Below are 19927 nucleotides of genomic sequence, written 5' to 3'. Positions count from 1 at the left end.
TAGTTTCCTTGGAAATTAGTTCAACACATTTTAGTTATGGAGACCAATTATCTTCCTCCAAATAAAAATAACAATTTAAAAAATGCACAAAAGTTGAAAAGCACAATAAACTCCTCAAAAGTAGGAAACAAAACATTTATGAGCATAGATCAATGAAATAAAAAACAAAGTTACCGCAGAGAGGATCAACAAAGAGGAAAGTTGGTTGTTTAAAATAACAACAACAACAACAACAACAACAAACAACCATCTGGTAAGATTAAGCAACAAAAAAGGAGAGAGAAAGCACATGAAATTAATTCTAGGAGTGACAAATGGGACAGAACTACAGATCTAGCAGAAGTTAAAAGGATAATCAGTGAACAGTATGAAAAACCTTATACAAATAAATTCAAATCTAAGTGGTTAAATTCTTAGAAAATATTATTTATGAAAACTGACACAAGAAGAGGAAGCCTAAATGGTCTTAAAACAATTAAACTACACTTGATGCTGGAACAACATGAGGGTCGGGACCCTGACCCCTGTGCACTCGAAAATCTGCATATAACTTCTGACTCACCCAAAACTTAACTCCTCATAGCCTACTGTTGTCTGGAAGTTTTACCAATAACAAAAACGATCAATTAACACATATTTTGTATGTTATATGTATTATATACTATATTCTTATAGTACAGTAAACTAGAGAAAAGAAAATGTTATTAAGAAAATCATAAGGGAGGGGCACCTGGGTGGCTCAGTTGGTTGAGCGTCCGACTTCGGCTCAGGTCATGATCTCACAGTCCGTGAGTTCCAGCCCCGCGTTGGCTCTAGGTTGACAGCTCAGAGCCTGGAGCCTGCTTCAGAGTCTGTCTTCCTCTCTCTGCCACTCTTGTACTTGCAATCTGTCATTCTCTCTCTCAAAAATAAAGAAAATTTTTAAAAAAGGGAAAAAAAAAGGAAATCATAAGGGAGAGAAAATACATTTACAGTACTGTATTATGTTTATCAAAGAAAGTCTGCATGTAAGTGGCCCTTTGTAGTTCAAACCCATTTTGTTCAAGGGTCAACTATAATTGAATTAGTAGTTTAAATATTCCCCCAGGCCCAGATAGTTTTCAAATAGCTTATCAAATTCTCCCACAAAATAAGAAACTACTCCCAAAATAGCTTTATGAAACCAGTAAAACTTGACATGAATTCAAATCAGGGAACTACAAGAAAGGAAAACAGTAGGCCAATAAGTAAACAAAAACCCTAAAACAACACTAGCAAGCCAAACTCAGGAAAATATTAAAACAACGATGCAGCATAACAAAAGTGAATGTTTCTCAAGCATGCAAGAGTAGTTTAACGTTAAAAGATTTATGAGGCTTATTTATCACATTAACAAGTTAAGGAAGAAATAGATCATTTCAATAGATGCAAAAAAAATCATTTGCAGTAAAATCAATAAAATTTGTCACCTACTAATGACAAAAAATGTATTAGAAATAACAGTAAGTGGAGCTTCTTTAGGAAGCAAAGTGTATCTATCAAAAACTTCAGCAAATATCCTTCTTAGTAGTGAAACGTTAAGCTAAGTCTTTTTAAAACCAGGAATAAGACAAAAGAACACCTTCTACATGAAAAAGAATAAAAGGAATAAAAAGTGGAAAGAAAGGCGTAAAAAGTCATCATTTGCAAATGGTATGCTTGTCTGTGTTAAAAAACACTCAAAGAATCTATAGACCCAGAAGAAATTTTTTTTATGGTCAGGTTTATAGACAAAAGTCAACTGCATTTATGATAAATGGGCAACAAAAAAACATAACTTCAACACTATTCTTTTTACAATAACAAAATCATAAAGTACCTAGTAATCTATCGAAGAATGTACTATGTATGGAAAAAATTATAAATTTCTGGAAAACACTTAGAAAACGAAAATCTTTGAGACGAGGGTCAGTTTTATAAATATGTCAATTTTTCTGCAAAGCTATAAGACAAAACACTTTCAAAGAAAATTATAGCAGATTTTTAAAAAGTGTGGTAAGATATACATCACATAAAATCAATCATTTTAACCCTTTACAAGAGTACAGTTCAGTGGCATTAAGTACATTCACAATGGTGCACAACCCTCACCACCATCCCTCTCCAGAACTTTTTCATCATCACAAATGGAAATTCTGTACCCACTCAATAATAACACCCATTCTCTCCTCCTCCCAGCCCTTGTAACCATGTTCTACTTCCTGTATCTATGAATCTGACTACCCTAGATGCCTCATAAAACCACAGTCATAGAATATTTTCCTTTTGTGTCTGCAGGTTTTTGTTTTTTGTTTTTTTTTTCTTTCTCTCTCTCTTTTTTTTTTTTTTTTTTTTGAGAAATGTAACAAACTGATTCCAAAACTTGTATGAAAGGGCAAAAGTCAACACAACTCTGAATTATATTAAAACAAATTTTTTTTAATGTTTATTTATTTTTGAGAGAGAGAGAGAGACAGACAGTGTGAGCAGGAGAGGGGCAGAGAGAGAGGAAGACAGAATCCAAAGCAGGTTCCAGGCTCTGAGCTGTCAGCACAGAGGCTGACATGGGGCTTGAACCCACGAACCGGAGGTCATGTCCTGAGCCGAAGTCAGATGCTTAACTGACCGAACCACCCAGGCGCCCCTCTGAATTATATTTTAGATACAATAATATAAGGTTATAATTACCAATCTAGTATAATTGCAACAATGTATTGTATTGTTGGATTAGGATACACAAACAGACTAGGAACAAAGCACCACCAGAATGGCCTCCCACATGTGTAGAAATCTATGTGAATGCCAGAGCAGGCACTGAAGATCACTAGTAAAAGACAGTCAATTTGGTAAGTGGTGCTGGAACAACAGACAATCCCTACAGGAGGCAAAAAAAATGAAGTTAGATCCCTTCCTCACACTACAGGCATAAACCTCTAACGGACTCGAGAATTAAATGTGGAAGGTGAAACGCTCAAACTGGTATTTCATGATCTCAAAGTAGACAAGATGCACAGAGTGTGGAATATAAAAGATTGATAAATTCAATAGTAATTTAAGAATTTATGTTCAAAGGCACCATAAAGAAAATATAAGACAAGGCACAAACTTGGAGGAGGTAGTTGTAACATCTGTAACAACAAAGGATAAAAAACAACAACAACAACAACAACAAAACTCAGAATTAAAAAAAAGAAAGAAAAAGAAAGATTGGCAAAACACACGGACAGGCATTTCACATGAGAGGAAATAAAAGTGGCAAATACGCTTGTGAAAGCATGCTCAACTTTAATTAACAGTAATAAGGAAAATGCAATTTAAAGTCACAGTGAGAGATCTTTGCGTGCGTGTGTGTGTGTGTGTGTGTGTATTAAGGCTGATTAAGACTGATAATCCCACATGTTGGCGAGGATGGTTCCACGGGACACATGCTTCCGGTGAAGGTATACATCTGCAAAATGACTCTGAAAAATAATTTGTTATGATCTAGTGAACTTGAACACTGGTATACTCCCCACAACACAGCACTTTCACTCCTATGTACTACTGAGGAGTGTTTTTCAAACAACGGATTGCACATCTCTAATTGGTTGTGAAATCAGTTTAAAGGATTGAGGTCAGTATTTTTAAAAAATAAAATTGAAAACTATCAGAGACCATTACGAGTAACAGGAGAAGCAAGGTTTCATGAGATGTTTGCTTTGGTGGTGTCTGATTCAGGGTGTGTGTGGAGTGGGGAGCTCTATGGATGTGTGGGCGTCAGTGGTTGATGTAAAATTTATTTCTTATTCTGAGTCACAGCAACTAAATTTGAAGGCCCTGTAGAAACCCTTACACATATTACCCAGAAAACGTGCAAGATTTTTCACAGGAGATTTGTGCAAAATATCAAAAGCACAACCCTCATGTCATGTCCACTGATGTTGGTTATTAGAATGGCTACGTAGATGGGGACATATACACATGACTAAATATTATAAACAAAGAGAACAGTTCTTTATCCACACACATAACAGCTGAGATGAATCTTAGAAACAAAATAGAGTGAAAACAGGAAGCTACAGAATACCACATACGCTACCCCTTACTTATCAAGCTTAAAGACAACACTAAAAAAATCAATAAAAACAAGCAAAAGCATGGATCCTGAAGCCAAACCACCTGCATTCAAATCCTAGCTCTGTCACTCCCTAGCAAGTAACCATGGGCAAAATAACCTCTATGCCTCAGTTTCCTCATCTGTGAAATGGAAACAGTAACTTACCTCATGGGGGTACTTAGGATTAAAATCTCTGAAGTGCTGGGAACAGTGGACACACAACGAAGAAGGCACAGGAGGAGAAAGAACAGAATTAACGGTGTTCTGGTTCTCAAGTTGGGGAGTGGGTGAACGAGCACTGATGCTACAACAATCGTGCATTGCTCGTCCGTATGGAATATTAAAAATTTCAACAAGAGTGGTTGTGCCACGACGAGGTTCCATGCACTCAGGCTCGATAGTAAGACACTGGGGGCCAAGGACGGTCACAGCCTGAGCAGTCACCTACCTGGTTCTCAGCTTGTCACTCCCAGACTCAGCCCAGTCTCGGAACACGGGGGAGAGTGGTTTCTCTTGATGCTGTTTGGTATATCGAGCCAGCAGTTCCCGCACCACAACCTATGCAGACAGTTTATCACTTGTCAGTCATTTGTCAAGAATGTAAAGAGGTGCTAGGGTGTCTTTAAATGCTGGAGCCAGAGAAGGGCTAGTTGCTTCTAGCAAACTCCTTGAAAGGAATCAAATGCAAACCCTATCCTTCCGGAGGTCTCTGTCTCCCATGGCCAATGTGTGGTGCTTACGCTCCCACTGTCCATCCCTCCCGTATGGCCAACTTGCCTAACTGGCTAACTACCTACTGCTCTCTCGCCCACCTGAGACATCAGCCTTTAATGCCAGTCCTGGGACCAAGCAGTTGAGTTGACACTTCAAATAAAACCTACTTGCCTTCCCTGAACCAGACAGATGGATGGTCTATTTTCTTTTTTGCCTCTAATATTCTATGGCTGATGAGGCTTTGGGGAATAGTATTAAAATGTACCCATAAAACAAGCTCCATCAATCCTCTCCCTCAGCAGCTTGAAAGTTATAAGTTGGCCCTAACATACCGCATGCTTTTCCAGTTTTGTTAAAAAAAAAAAATGATGTCCGTGTCTAGCCTGCTACAGATAGAGGTGCACCCAACAGTCGGCAGCAACTGCTAGATGTGTTGGTGAGACCACCTTGGACCAACCTGCCTGCCAAGCCTCTAGCTGACTGCCATAGCGTGAGTGGGGCCAGGCAAGGCCAGCAGAAGAACGACACCATATGAGCCCAACCCAGCCCAAATTGCTGACCCACAGAACCAGGAGCTAACAATTGTGTGCTGTTTTAAGTTACTCAATTTGGGGGGCACCTGGGTGGCTCAGTGGGTGAAGCGTCCGACTTTGGCTCAGGTCATGATCTCACGGCTTGGGGTTTGAGCCCCACATCTGGCTCTGTGTTGACAGCTCAGAGCCTGGAGCCTGGTTCTGAGTGTGTGTCTCCCTCCCTCCCTCCCTCCTTCCCTCCCTTCCTCTCTCTCTCTGTACCCTCACAGGTTGTGCTCTGTCTCTGTCAAAAATAAATAAGTAAATAAACATCAAAAAAAAATAAGTTACTCAATTTTGGGATGATTCGTTAGGTAGCAATTTATAGGTGATTCAATCACATACAGAACTACCTTTAGAATATTTCCTTCTTTCAGCCGTAGCAATCTCTTACTCGACACATCCCCAAAGGCAAGGGAATTAAAAGCAAAAATGAATTACTGGGACCTTATGAAGATAAAAAGCTTCTGCACAGCAAAGGAAACAACCAACAAAACTAAAAGGCAACCAACGGAATGGGAAAAGATATTTGCAAATGACGTATCGGACAAAGGGCTAGTATCCAAAATCTATAAAGAGCTCACCAAACTCCACACCCGAAAAACAAATAACCCAGTGAAGAAATGGGCAGAAAACATGAATAGACACTTCTCTAAAGAAGACATCCGGATGGCCAACAGGCACATGAAAAGATGCTCAACGTCGCTCCTTATCAGGGAAATACAAATCAAAACCACACTCAGATATCACCTCACGCCAGTCAGAGTGGCCAAAATGAACAAATCAGGAGACTATAGATGCTGGAGAGGATGAGGAGAAACGGGAACCCTCTTGCACTGTTGGTGGGAATGCAAATTGGTGCAGCCGCTCTGGAAAGCAGTGTGGAGGTTCCTCAGAAAATTAAAAATAGACCTACCCTATGACCCAGCAATAGCACTAGGAATTTACCCAAGGGATACAGGAGTACTGATGCATAGGGGCACTTGTACTCCAATGTTTACAGCAGCACTCTCAACAATAGCCAAATTATGGAAAGAGCCTAAATGTCCATCAACTGATGAATGGATAAAGAAATTGTGGTTTATATACACAATGGAGTACTACATGGCAATGAGAAAGAACGAAATATGGCCCTTTGTAGCAACGTGGATGGAACTGGAGAGTGTGATGCTAAGTGAAATAAGCCATACAGAGAAAGACAGATACCATATGTTTTCATTCTTATGTGGATCCTGAGAAACTTAACAGAAACCCATGGAGGAGGGGAAGGAAAAAAAAAAAAAAAAGAGGTTAGAGTGGGAGAGAGCCAAAGCATAAGAGACTTAAAAACTGAGAACAAACTGAGGGTTGATGGGGGGTGGGAGGGAGGGGAGGGTGGGTGATGGGTATTGAGGAGGGCACATTTTGGGATGATCACTGGGTGTTGTATTGAAACCAATTTGACAATAAATTTCATATATTGAAAAAAATAAAATAAAAAAAAGAATATTTCCTTCTTTGTTTCAGATACATTTATGTTTCTATAGAGATTATAGAAAATGTTGTATATACTTTCAGTCAACAGTATATCTTAAGTGATATTTTTGGTTCACACTGCTGTCTCTGATCCTAATTATCTGTTTAATGGCTGTGCAATATTTTTTGTTTGGAACCATCACAGCTAATTAAAGATTCCTATTCACTTATTTAGATTGTTTCCAATTTTATACTGTCATTAATTTGATATCAGTATATTCAGACAAATAGCATTCATTGTCCCTTTTTTGTTGTTGTTACTACCTGAGAATAAATCACATGACCTCATGTGATGCAAAGATCCTTATAAAGGACCACCCAGCCTATAAGAAAGATGCTAGAAACTTGTCAAGGCAGATCTGCCTAGGGGAGCTTTATTGGCAGTGCTGGGCAGAGCCAGTCATGCAATTATTCATTGGCTCATCTTAACCAGCAGGGGATCATGCCACATCCAGGGTCCTGTCAAAACCCATGTCAAACCCATGCAGCCAATTGATAGCCCAGAGCCTAACTCAGTTATACCAAAGCTTTCAGGTTCTTCCCATCCCAGGCTCATGGAAGGACTAAAGTCCCTTGCTCTCTGAAGTTAGGGGTGGCCACAGGACTTGCTTTAGGCCAGTGACGTGCAAGCTGGTGGATGTTCCCAGTTGTGACACGTCCCTATCCCTGGGCTTCGGTCTCTGCTGGAGGCTGCCATGGTAATCCCATGCATTGGCTTCCAGACATTGTCTTACTGTGTTGTTATGTTTATTACAAATTCCTTTTGTTTCTTTGAAATATTGTCTTGAATTATTGAGATTATATCTCCAGATAAGTTATAGTATCCATGATTTCATTTCAGGATAGTAGAGGGGGTATTACAAAATATTGTTTACAAAAAACAGGGCATTAGGTCCAATACGTTTAAGAATCACAGTACTGTATTATGTATTATGTTGTTATGTTTATTACAAATTCCTTTTGTTTCTTTGAAATATTGTCTTGAATTATTGAGATTATATCTCCAGATAAGTTATAGTATCCATGATTTCATTTCAGGATAGTAGAGGGGGTATTACAAAATATTGTTTACAAAAAACAGGGCATTAGGTCCAATACGTTTAAGAATCACAGTACTGTATTATGGGTCAAAGGACATGAACATTTTCATGTCCGCTGCTATACAAAACAAGTGTAAACATCAAAACACTCCCAGCAATGGGAAAAATGGGAGGGGAGAAATTAACTAACTTTAACTAGAATTCAAATTATATAGTGATCAAGTTTGCTTTCACTGACACATCGCTAGGATTAAGTGTACATTCTTTGTTTTTGCTAATCTATTAAATTTATGATGGCTATAATTCCACGTCCCTTGTGTTACAAGAGCAACATCATTCCAAGCATTAAAAATTCCTTTCTCTGATTTCCACCCTTCTGTATCTTTACCTTCCTCTATTTTCCTTCATAGCAGTAATTGCTGCCTGATGATAAAGAGCAAAGCAACTTGTTTCTTGGCTTCTTATCTTTTTACTGCCTGTAAGGTAAATGCCAGGTCACAGTTGGTTCATTCTTATGTCGTCAGACAACGGGCAACACGGAATGGAAAGCGGAAGGATCTTTCTTGAATGAATGAATAAATAAATAAATCCCCTTCCTGTTTTCAATATCTCATCCAACCTGCTCCATTCCTTAATCATTTCCTTTCCTTTTTGTCACTACTTCCACCTTTCCGATTTAAGCAACTTAAATTGGAAAAAAATAACTCACCTTAGCTAGAATTAAAATTAGAATGATACAATAATCCAGCTCAGGGGCTAAAGTTAAGAGAAAAAAAAAACAGACAAGTTGGGCGCTGGCAGATCGGTTATTTTGGATCTTTGCTCCCTTTTCTTTCCCTTTTGTTCCTGGCTCTTGGCTTCTTTCCTCCTTTATTAGGTCACGAGACAAGAAAATATGATGTAAAAACAAGTTTATTTCCTGCTGTTGATACCCCTTGGTGAAAGATTAAATGACTAAAGCTATCAGCTACCATGCTGTTTGGGCATTACAGTCTCTAACTCCAACACTTTATTTGATAAATGACCAGAGAGGCAAAGAGATCAGTCACCATCTTGACTGGGCATGCCATGAAGATGTGCTTGTTTTCACTCATAGATGTGCTCCTAAATACATTATAATATGCTATGGTGTGTGTGTGTGTGTGTGTGTGTGTGTGTGTGTGTGTGTGTGTACACATACATATACACATATTTTAACTTCCTATTTTAAAATAATTATAGACCCACAAAAAGTTGAAAACCTAACATACTACAGAGAGGTTTTATGTAGTCATCACTCAGATTCCTCCCAAAGTGATATCATTCACAGTAATAATGACTATCCCAAATCAGGAAATTCAATATAATTTTTACACATTGACTATCTTAGTTATAGTAGAGATTTCATTATTTAAAAATGAACCCAGGGAACCTCAGTCGGTTAAGCATCTGACTCTTGATTTCAACTCAGGTCATGATCTCATGGTTCAGTTCATGAGTTCAAGTCCCACACTGGGCTCTGCACTGTCAGTGCTTGGGATTCTCCTTCTCTCCCTCTCTGTGGCCCTTCCCCATTTGCACTCTCCCCCCGCCGTCTCAAAATAAATAACCTTTAAAAAAGAAAAAGAAAAATGAACCCAGTAGTAGATCATTTTGGGAAGTGAAATATTATCTTGTAATACAAGCTATTACACCCTTATCTAAGTCTGGTGTTTTGAATACTTACACAAGATTTTCTTAAGACAACTTGTGATGTTATTTCTTTCTAGGTGACTGTTTTCGTGGTCATGTTGTTTCTGTGGTTATCTGCACAGTTAGTTCTCTGGTTCTAAATATGAATACTCTTTTTCTTCCATATACTTGATTAATTCCCAGCGCACCTGCTCAGGAACCCCTTTCTTAAGGGAACTCTAGGGGCCTGAGTAGTCACAACAGCCATGTTCTTGCCTTTTAAAAAAGATCCCATCTGCAGGAGGAATCACGCTAATCTACAGCCAACATTTGGAAACTATGAGTCTAAGCAATTGTGCAGAATAATGACATCATAAACATGCATTTATAATGAATATCATATGTATCAGGCAACACTGATTATATAGCATCAATAAAACTTATTTTTTTTTAGGTCAAATGGCTTTTCAAGGTACCTATGAAGCAACTAGCATTTCTATATACTAAGTACCTCACTGATTTATGCCAGGTACAGTGAAACTTGGATGAAAAAGTCTTAACAAGTGGTATCGGCTGCCAAGACAGAAATCCTGAGAACCAATTAGAATAGAAAACATGGTGTCTTAGGAAAACCCCCCAGATATCATCCATTATGTAACAAGGACGAGCCAGGAAGTGGGGCTGCACTCAGGCTTGAGCCATATAGGGGGATGGAGCCACTCAAAGGGGCAATACTTATGGCATTGGGGTCCCAAATCATGCCCTAGGCAGGACTGGCTATGTAATTTGGAGCCCAGTGCAAAATGAGAATGCAGGGTCCCTTGCCCAAAATTATTAAGAATTTCAAGATGGTGAGAGCAGAGTATTAAACCAAGCATAGGCTCTTCCTAGAATGAGGTCTCATACAACTATACAGGTTTCACCCCACAAAGCTGGACTTGGCCCTCAGGACCTCAGTAGGATTGCCAGACACAAATGTAACTGCGTGTCCTGTATCTTTATTACAACTACATCTGGCAACTCTAGGTTCCTGAGGACAGCTTAGGTGCCACTCAGGGTGTGAGGTTGTGAGAAAAAGCTAAGTGGACACGATTCTCTAAGCCCTTAACTTTTTTCCTCTTTAAGGTGCTAGACATCCCATCAAAGTGAGATTTCTTTGAGGAGAATCTTTAAAAATTCCTTGCCCAGAAGAAAAGGAAGGAAGATAGGGAGGGAGGGAGGGAGGAAGGAAGGAAGGAAGGAAGGAAAGAAGGGAAAGGAGAGAGGGAGAGAGGGAGCCAGGGAGGGAGGGAGGGAGAGAGGGAGGAAGGAAGGAAGGAAGGAAGGAAGGAAGGAAGGAAGGAAGGAAGGAAGGAAGAGGGAAGAGGGAAGAAGAGGGAAAAGGAAGGCAGGGATAGGAGAGCGAGGAGAAAAGAGGAAGAGCTATTTTAACAGATAAACCCACATGTACGATGCCGTGAGTAATTGTTGGGCCTTCAACATGGATTTGAACTTAATACTTTAGGAGGATGGATGAATCCAAAGCCGTGATATAAGCTCAGCAAAAATTCATGCACTGCTCAGTAGAACTTAGGAGTGATCAGTTTTCGGGAGGTTTTGTTGTTGTTGTAGTTGTTGTCGTTAAATCTGGATCAAATTTAACTTATTTTCCCAATGTCTCCTCCCAGTAGGAAATAAAGTACATCTTTGTGGTTTTCTTCCTTCATCCCACCCACATTTATGGAGCACACACTGTGTACAAGGCACCTACTGTCTATATTGAGTATAGGGGGATCACAGAGATGAATAAGAAACATCTGTCCTTCAAGGGGCATGGATAAGCTTTATTTATTTGTTCATCCATTTGTTCAGTACCTAATGGTAACAGCTGCCTTTTTTGGGGGGGGGGGGTCATCTAGTAAGGCTAAGAACTGTTCCAAACTCTATAAGTGGAATGATTAATTTAATCCTCCTGACAACTTTGGGTAGAATCATCCCATCACCTAGAAAGGCAACTGAGGCCTAAAGAGGTCAGCCCGCCAGGGTCACACAGCTAGAAAGTGGTGGCACTAGGACTTAAACCCAGGGTCCACGTGTTTAATAATCCCACACCTACACCGCACCTCCTGGGTGGCAGGTTCTGTGCTGGGCATTGGGGATACCAAGAGAATGCCAGAACCCCAGAATGCTGGGGAGACAGGCAGGAACGGTCAGTAGGACAGAAAAATGGGATGAAGGTGACAGAGGAAATTCAAAGGCCACTGGGCACATGGTTCGTCTCCCTCTTTCTCTGTTTGAAACATTTTTCCCCTTCCCTTCCCCCATGGTCTTCTGTTAAGTTTCTCAAGTTCTACATATGAGTGAAAACATATGATATCTGTCTTTCTCTGGCTGACTTACTTCACTCAGCATAATACCTTCCAGTACCATCCACTTTGCTACAAATGGCAGGATTTCATTCTTTCTCATTGCCAAGTAGTATTCCATTGTATATATAAACCACACCTTCTTTATCCATTCATCAGTTGACGGAAATTTAGGCTCTTTCCATAATTCGGCTATTGTTGAAAGCACTGCTATAAACATTGGGGTACACGTGTCCCTATGAATCAGCACTCCTGTATCCTTTGGATAAATTCATAGTAGTGCTATTTCTAGGTTGTAGCGTAGTTCTCTTTTTAATTTTTTGAGGAACCCCCATGCTGTTTTCCAGAGCGGCTGCACCAGTTTGCATTCCCACCAACAGTGCAAGAGGGTTCCTGTTTCTCCACATCCTCTCCAGCATCCATAATCTCCTGATTTGTTCATTTTAGCCACTCTGACCGGCATGAGGTGGTATCTCAGCGTGGTTTTGATTTGTATTTCCCTGATGATGAATGACGTTGAGCATCTTTTTCATGTGTCCGTTGGCCATCTGGATGTCTTCTTTAGAAAAGTGTCTATTCATGTCTTCTGCCCATTTCTACACTGGATTGTATGTTGTTTGGGTGTTGAGTTTGGTAAGTTCTTTATAGATTTTGGATACTAATCCTTTATCTGATATTTCATTTGCAAATATCTTCTCCCATTCCATCAGTTGCCTTTTAGTTTTGTTGATTGTTTCCATCACTGTGCAGAAGCTTTTTAACTTGATGAGGTCCCAATAGTTCATTTTTTGCAGGAAGGGAACTCTTAAAAAGCTTACCCCCTTGTCGGCACTCCCCCCTCCAGGGATAGGCACAACCTCATCTATCAGCTTCTGGGGCCATGTTTGCGAGAACAGAAGCTTTCAAAGGAGGTGAGCAGGCTAAGGCTAGGAGGTCTGCAACCTACCGAGTGCCAGGCCCTGTGGCTCAGTGCACCCCACAGACATGTTTTCTTTGACCTTCTCCTCCCCCACCATTTCACATTAAAAACCAATGATGTGTTTCCTCTTCTCTTGAAAAATTGGAATTTATGGGAAGCCTGAACCCATGTTCCCTTGAGGCAGCAGTCCATGGGAAGTAAGTAGCAGCAGCCCCCTGGAGAGGGGCAGGGGCCCACATCTGCCCCAGTTCCCCACTGCACTCTGAGATTTCAGGGGCCTACTGCAGTTACATAGATCTCTGCCTGGCTCTGAAGACCCTTGATCTGGTGACCCCTGGTGTGAGCCTCATCCAAGGATCCCAAGGATCCCTATGTAGCCAGTTGTAGGGAGCCTGGGGATGGGCCCTGACTCCCACTGCCTAGCCTCATAAATCAGCCATCTGTGGCCAGCCCACTTCTCCCTGAATGGTGGAGCCCAGCTCAGGAGCATACCTACCTCGCAGGACAGATGCCACTGGTCAGCTATCTGAGACTAGCTGCCATTGACCCCCACATAGTCTTTTCTTTCTGGCCCACACCTTCTCTCACTAAAGAGGTGGAAAATGCCCAGTGCTCACCGCCCCCCCCCCCCAGTTCCCCTGCAGCTAAGGCATTGGCAAGCTGCACAGTCCTAGCCAGTGGGACCTGAGAGGAATTTAGCGGAGGGCTTCTGCACAAGGTTTCTGGAATGTCCTCTAAGATGCAGATGAGACCACCCAGGAACCACTCCTGTCACTGGAGTTGAATGCTAGAAAGAGGCTTGGGCCTTAAGGACAAACAGGCCACTGAGTCAGCTCTCGGGTTACCATGGAGGATGATACACGTTCTTATGGTGTAGACCATGTTGGTGTGTATTCTATTACACCAGTGGGACTGGTGTATTCTATTACCAGTGGGACTGGTAGCCCCACTGGCAGCTGGGTCCAAGTTGAACTCCCTGACTAGTTTGCCCATGTTCCCCTGTACAGGGCTGCTGCTGCTGTCCCAGGCCTTCTCAGCCCCATCCTCCAACCCTTGCCTCCCCTCCGGCTCCACGCGCTCATATCTGCCCCTTGAGGCCAAGTTTCCCTGTAGTGCACCACACACGTGTCCAGCTTCTCCTGAAGTCCACCCCCTAACAACAACAAAATGTCCAGTGTAGTTGGAAGAGATATTACTGGTACACTTATTTTCTTCTATTTAAAAGGTAAAGCAACTGAAGTTTTAAATCTGCAGCAAAAGAAATAAATGGGAATACGGAGAATGTTAAAACGAAACAAAAAAGAAACCCTATGAAGTTTTCTACATCTTGAGTAAGGCACAAACCCCTTCTGAAGGAAAACAAGAATTCTCCTTAACCCCCAATGTTGACTTAAGTTGTTTCAAATTATAATGTTCCTTAAACATGTTCAAACATTTAACCAGATATAAACACCTTATGTTTGTGGCTCTTGTTCAATTATAAACTATGAAATGAAATACAAGCAAAACTATAAAACTAATGAGATTCACATCAACAGACCTAATAACATGTGGCAGACTGTTTTGCAGCATGAACTTGGCCCTCCCTGGCCATGGGGGTTCCTATGGATGGGCTATGCCCCATGCTGCTGGGGGCTGGGGGGAAAGGCCCTTCTCCTTCCAGTCTCTGACTATGAAACCTTCCGTTAACAGCACATCATACCAACCCATTGGCCTTCACCTGGCACAAAGACCTTGTTTTAGTCATAGAAAACCTACATCGGTTCCTTCTTCGTTGGTTCCTGGTGACCAAGGTGAATGTTATTTGGTGCCAAAGGGCTTGCAAATATGAAGATGAAGGCCAGCATCCCCCGGCAGTCTCTGGTTTTGTGGTTGTTATCCAGACAACTGACATAACTCACTTAGATTATTTCTGTTTAGATTATCATCAGAATTAAAACAAATAATTAACACATTCTTGTAAAGAACTCATAGATCCCAACTTGAAAAACAATGCCAAGACCAATCTCACTGTACAGAAAATGAAGTCACTTTGGGGAGCAGAGAAGGAAAGACAAACAAGTAGGCCAGATTCAGAAGGCTCCCTTTCTTCAAAATCTCACACGTGGGGTCCTCGAGGACAGGGTTCAATATTTAGCTGCTAAAACATCTGGTTTTGAAAAAAAATGATGCCAGCTTTGTGTATTGGTCATTGGATTTAAAAAAATAGAAAAACAGAATGCCTGTTCAAATTACTTTGGCTAGCTTTTCTAAGAGGGCATCGTCCCCAAGTCCCTCCAAGTTCCCCCTAATGATCACATTTTGTAAATACTTCATATCAGTTCTATCCCCTAAGCAGATCTTCAAGCTGTCCTCCTCACTCCATTTCAATGCCACCACCCTGGCCTGGGCACCACCACCTTCCTAGAGGGTGACACTTGGTCCCAACCCTACTCTTGGCTGCCCCACCCATAACCTTCACATCCTTCACTAGGCAGCCTCTGCCTGCCTCTCTGGTCTCATTTCATGCACTTCCCCTTAATTTTTACTGCCATCATCAGAGGTGATTCTGGGCACAACCCTATCTGCAGGTCTTGGGGAAGATCTCTTGAACCATTTGCCCCTGATTCTGCTGGGTCCAGCAGGCCCTCAGCCTACCCCTTTCTTCTTTCTCCCCAAGAGCCCTCAGAATAAGAAGGCAGCTGATCCTTCAGGTAAGCAGACGTGTTATCCACAGCCCCATCAACCCCTGTACCAGCCGCTCCTTAGACCCCTGCTTTTGCCATCCAGATCTCAAGCCCTTTAGAACTGGTGCTCCATGACCCTGCAATTGGGTTTGACCCAAATTTCACCTTTGATTTTAGGGGTATCTGCACTTTTCTCCTTCTGTCCTCTCAACCTCAGCACCTGCTGCTCAGCTACAACCAGAATGTTGGGACCCCAGAGAGAATGTTCTTTCCAGTTTACTGCATGGGTCCTTCCAGGAACAGGGGGAGTCCAGGTTCAGCCAATGCTCTATCCTCATCTAACATCATACTGGTTCCAAGGCCCCATTCTAACCCCCGAGGTCCCAGCTGTCTAGGAGAATGTGGAATTCTCTCCAGTGGTGGAGGGGGGGAGAACACTAGGGCTGGAGGGTAAGGGGTGTGCATGCATGTGCGTGCGTGCGTGTGTGTGTGTGTGTGTGTGTGTGTGTGTGACAGAGAGAGAAACACACCGGCCTTTGTTCTCTCTCTCAGAGAGGTCTTCCTTTTTTGTTACTCTTCATTCCTTCTCTTTCCTCACTTCTTATACTTAAAGGAGGGATTTTTTTAATGGTTTTAAATATACCCAATTTTTAAACTTCAAGCCATACTAAGTGGTCTTAAGTAAAAAGTAAAAGTCTCTTGCCCAATCCCTTTTCTCTAGGGCCTCACTCCAAAAACAACCATTTTTAAGTGGGTTTTGTTCTGCTAGAAGGAGAAGCTTTCAAGTGTCAAGGTGAAACAGATTCTCATGTCATGTTTTAGTTTGCTTCGTATCTGGAGCATGCTTCTTTTGAGTGGTTTTATTTTTCCTGGAATCTTAATGGATTTCCCCCCACCCCATCACCTTGTTTCAAGAAGAAACATATGCCTTTTCCATCATATCACTAAGATCTTCCTATTTCTTAATCATTCTATTTGTTGAACCGAAATAATTTCCCTCTTGAAGCCATTCTTTTGATCCCTCTGACTTCCTGTTCTAATTTGGACTAATCGTGTTCCAGACTTGCCACACAACTACTATCCAGGTATTTCTTTATACATACTCCCCTGGGATTAGCTCCAGAAGGCACACATTTCTTTATAATTCTTAATTCCTTTTATGCTTTTCTGCAGTTCGTCGACAAGTAATACTTTTCAGGAAGTACATGGCAAGTAAACTTACTGAGCAACTGAATATCTATACGTCTTTATTTTGTCTCATATTTGATTAATAATGTGGCTACCTATGAAATTTTACATTCAGGATAACTTCATTCCAAATTCCCTTTTTTTTTTTTTTTTTTTAAAGAAATCTCTACACCCAACATGGAGCTCAAACAAGCCCAAGACTGAGTCACATGCTCTACTGCCTGAACCAGCCAGGAGCTCCACTTTCTTCCAAATTCTAAAAGCATTGTTTCATTTTATTTTAGACTCTTGCCACTCAAAATGTGGTCTGCAAGCCAGCAGTCTCAGCAAGGAGCTTGCTGGAAATACAGAACCCCATACCCACCCCAGAATCTGAATGTCAATGGGATCTCTAGGGATGTGTGGGTGTGTTAGACTTGAGAAGTACTGTTTCAGCCTTCAGCACTGCTGCTAAGAGGACTGAGTCAATCTGCTCTCTTTTCTTGGTAAGTAACCTGAAGTTTTTTTCAGTCTAGGATTTAGGGACTTTCTCTTTGTCCTTACCTGGTGATCTGAAATTCTCCAGGCTACTTTTAGGCTGTGACCTTTTCCATTAGGCCCTGCCAATTTCAAGACTTGTGCCTTTCTTCAGATCTGGGGGATTTTCTTCTTTTATTTCTCTAATTTTGTCTGCCTCTCTGTCTTCTCTGTTTTCTCTTTCAGGAATGTCATTGATTTCCCTGTTTGATCATCCGTATCTTTTAGCCTTTCCCTTTTATTTCCCTTCACTGGTTTTCTGATCTTCATTCTGAAAAAAATGTTTTTTCAATTGATCCTTAAGCCCTTCTATTGGATTTTTAAAAATTTGCAAATGTCTAACTTTAATCTACTGTGTTTCTCTGCACTGTGGTTACTATGGTTTAATGTAATGCTCATTTTTCATAGCAGGCTGTTCTTCTTTCATGGATGCAGTGTTGTCACACGTCTTTAAGGATACTAATTCATTTTCATTTTTCTGTTTTGTTTGTTCCAGTGCCAGCAGTTCTGTTTGTTCATCTTGCTCCTTCTTTATGATATTGTTGATTTTCCTTAAATGTCTGATCATCCTCATTAGATAATATCACAGAATTATTGTTCATTTGCTTAGGTATGATGATGGCATTGTGCTCATGTAAGAAACTGTATTTTAGAAAATGAATTTTGAAGTTTTTAGAGATGTCTGCAATTTACTTTCACAGGTTACACATGTGCGCACACACACACACACACACACACACACACACACACACGAGAGAGAAAGAGAGAACACTTAAATATAGCAAAGTATTAACACTTGGAAGTGGAGACTATACCCAAGTGGAGAATATAGTCCAAGAGTTACTGTACTAGTCTTTCAATTTTTCTCTTGAAATTTCTACTTGGAATTTTTCTAAGTAAAATGTGGAAATAATAAGAAAAACAAAAGAAAAATATCTGAATATGTTTTGGAGAATACCTCTGGGGGGGCCTAAAATCTCTAAGGAATCTGTTTTCCTATAACCAGAAGCTTACATGGTCTTTAAGCAAGTTAGACTACAAGTCATTTGCATTTTTGCATATTTGCTCTGCTTGCAGAGTAATGAACAATGTATGCAAAGCCTCTGAATGATAATCTTTAGGAAATCTGCCAGAGCGGATTAGGAAGGCACCTGTCCTGCTGTATCTCTAATGAAGCAAAGGAAGTTATAATGGGATTTCATGGGTGTGGGTAGTAATTGGATTTGGTGGAGGATGTAATTAAATTTCACCAAGGGCCTACAACCTCTGCCCCAGGAAAATGATGAAAGGGTCAGAGGACATTCCATCTTGCTTAAAGGGAAATATGTAAAGCCTGTAGAAACTCTATAGTGCATGCCTACTCGGTCCCCATCTCCTCAATCATGGGAGGGCAGCCCCACCATTTTCAAGATCACTAGAGTCTCACCTTCAGGCAGAGGGCTGAAAGCACTGTAGATAAGCCTGGTATACTGTAAAAGTCCCTGACCAGTTTCTGCTGTCCCCTAGTCTCCTGAATTTTCTATTTCTACTTCAGGAAGTGGAATCAGAGCAAAATCCAGCCCAGAGGAAGGTAGCCTCCCCAATACGGGCAGATTCCAACACTCAAGTGGAAGGCGGTCAGGTTGACCACTGCAGGCAGCTAGAGCCACCTTTGCCATCATTGTGTGGTGCCAGGTAGCCTGAAAGCTCTGGGAACAAACAGGACTTGTCGATTGATAGGTTTCCTATAGGGTGTTTCAACTGGTGGCAAGCAGGCAGGCTGACCCTCTCCCCAGCACAGAGCTAATGTGCTTAGGGGTCTCAGTCTCTCACCCCAGGAGACCAAACCTTCCCTGGGAAGGCTATCAAGTGTCGTTTCCGGAGCAGGTTTCCAGAGTTGTGGCAGATGTTACCGGTGCAGTCAGGTGCTCTGATGTGGGAGCCTGGCCCCCTTGCTGTGAGGCAGGCCTTTACAGAAATGCCTGGCTCTCTGCACCAACCCCTCTTCTGCTCTCAATCCCTGTGACTCAGTGTCTCTCCAAAGACACCCCAAAGTAACAGTTCTCACCTCAGGCCCTCTCCACTTCAGTTGACTCATCAATTCCATCCCATCTGCTTTCCATTTTGCAGAACTATGTCAAGTTCCTTAAAACGACCTGGTTTGAAGGTCATTGGCTATCTCCTTCCTAGCAGACTGAACCATTCCTGGCTTCCTTCCTCAGCCTGGACCTTGAAGTCTTTCTGTGGGTTCTTACTGCAAGGATACTCTGCCTCTTTGTGCTGGCACACAGCCTCCCTCTAGCGCAGCATCCCTGCGTTACTGCCCACTGTTGTCATCAGACCATCCCTCTCATTGCTCATGCACCCATTTACATGACAAATGGCAAGCAGTCCCTATTTCTACCTATGCTTCCACTTTCATTCATAGTGAGAAACTGTGACCATCCCATAAGTAAACTAAAACAACCTGTCCATGGTGCCCACAAGCTAAAGTTTGCAGTTAAAGCACTGAATCATAACTTCAGACTCAGGTGATGCTGAGCCACATGCTAAGGTTTAAAACATACTCCCCAAAGAGAAGGTTGTTGAAAAACCTCACACACTTGGATCCCCAGCTGAGATGGAGAATGTGGATTAGTGCAATGTCTGATTAGTGAATATTCTGAAGGAGAGGTTTGTTTTACTTTGTTTTTTAATTTTTTTTTCAACGTTTTTTATTTATTTTTGGGA

The 19927-nt window shown here is 41.4% G+C and overlaps 1 protein-coding gene across 1 annotated transcript in view; it reads right to left on the bottom strand.

Moving 5' to 3' along the window:
• Positions 1 to 19927, bottom strand: part of ACOXL (acyl-CoA oxidase like) — a 338638-nt gene that overhangs the window by 115047 nt on the left and 203664 nt on the right. Inside the window, 1 exon segment of the mRNA XM_078444739.2 lies at positions 4542 to 4651. Within this exon segment, the coding sequence (XP_078300865.2) occupies positions 4542 to 4651 (110 nt within the window).

The sequence above is a fragment of the Panthera onca genome, chromosome A3 (genome assembly GCF_046562875.1).
Source record: "Panthera onca isolate mPanOnc1 chromosome A3, mPanOnc1 haplotype 2, whole genome shotgun sequence".
NCBI classification, from domain to species: Eukaryota; Metazoa; Chordata; class Mammalia; order Carnivora; family Felidae; genus Panthera; species Panthera onca.
The sequence above is the reverse complement of the archived record's forward strand: the minus strand, read 5'-3'. Positions and strand labels throughout refer to the sequence as shown.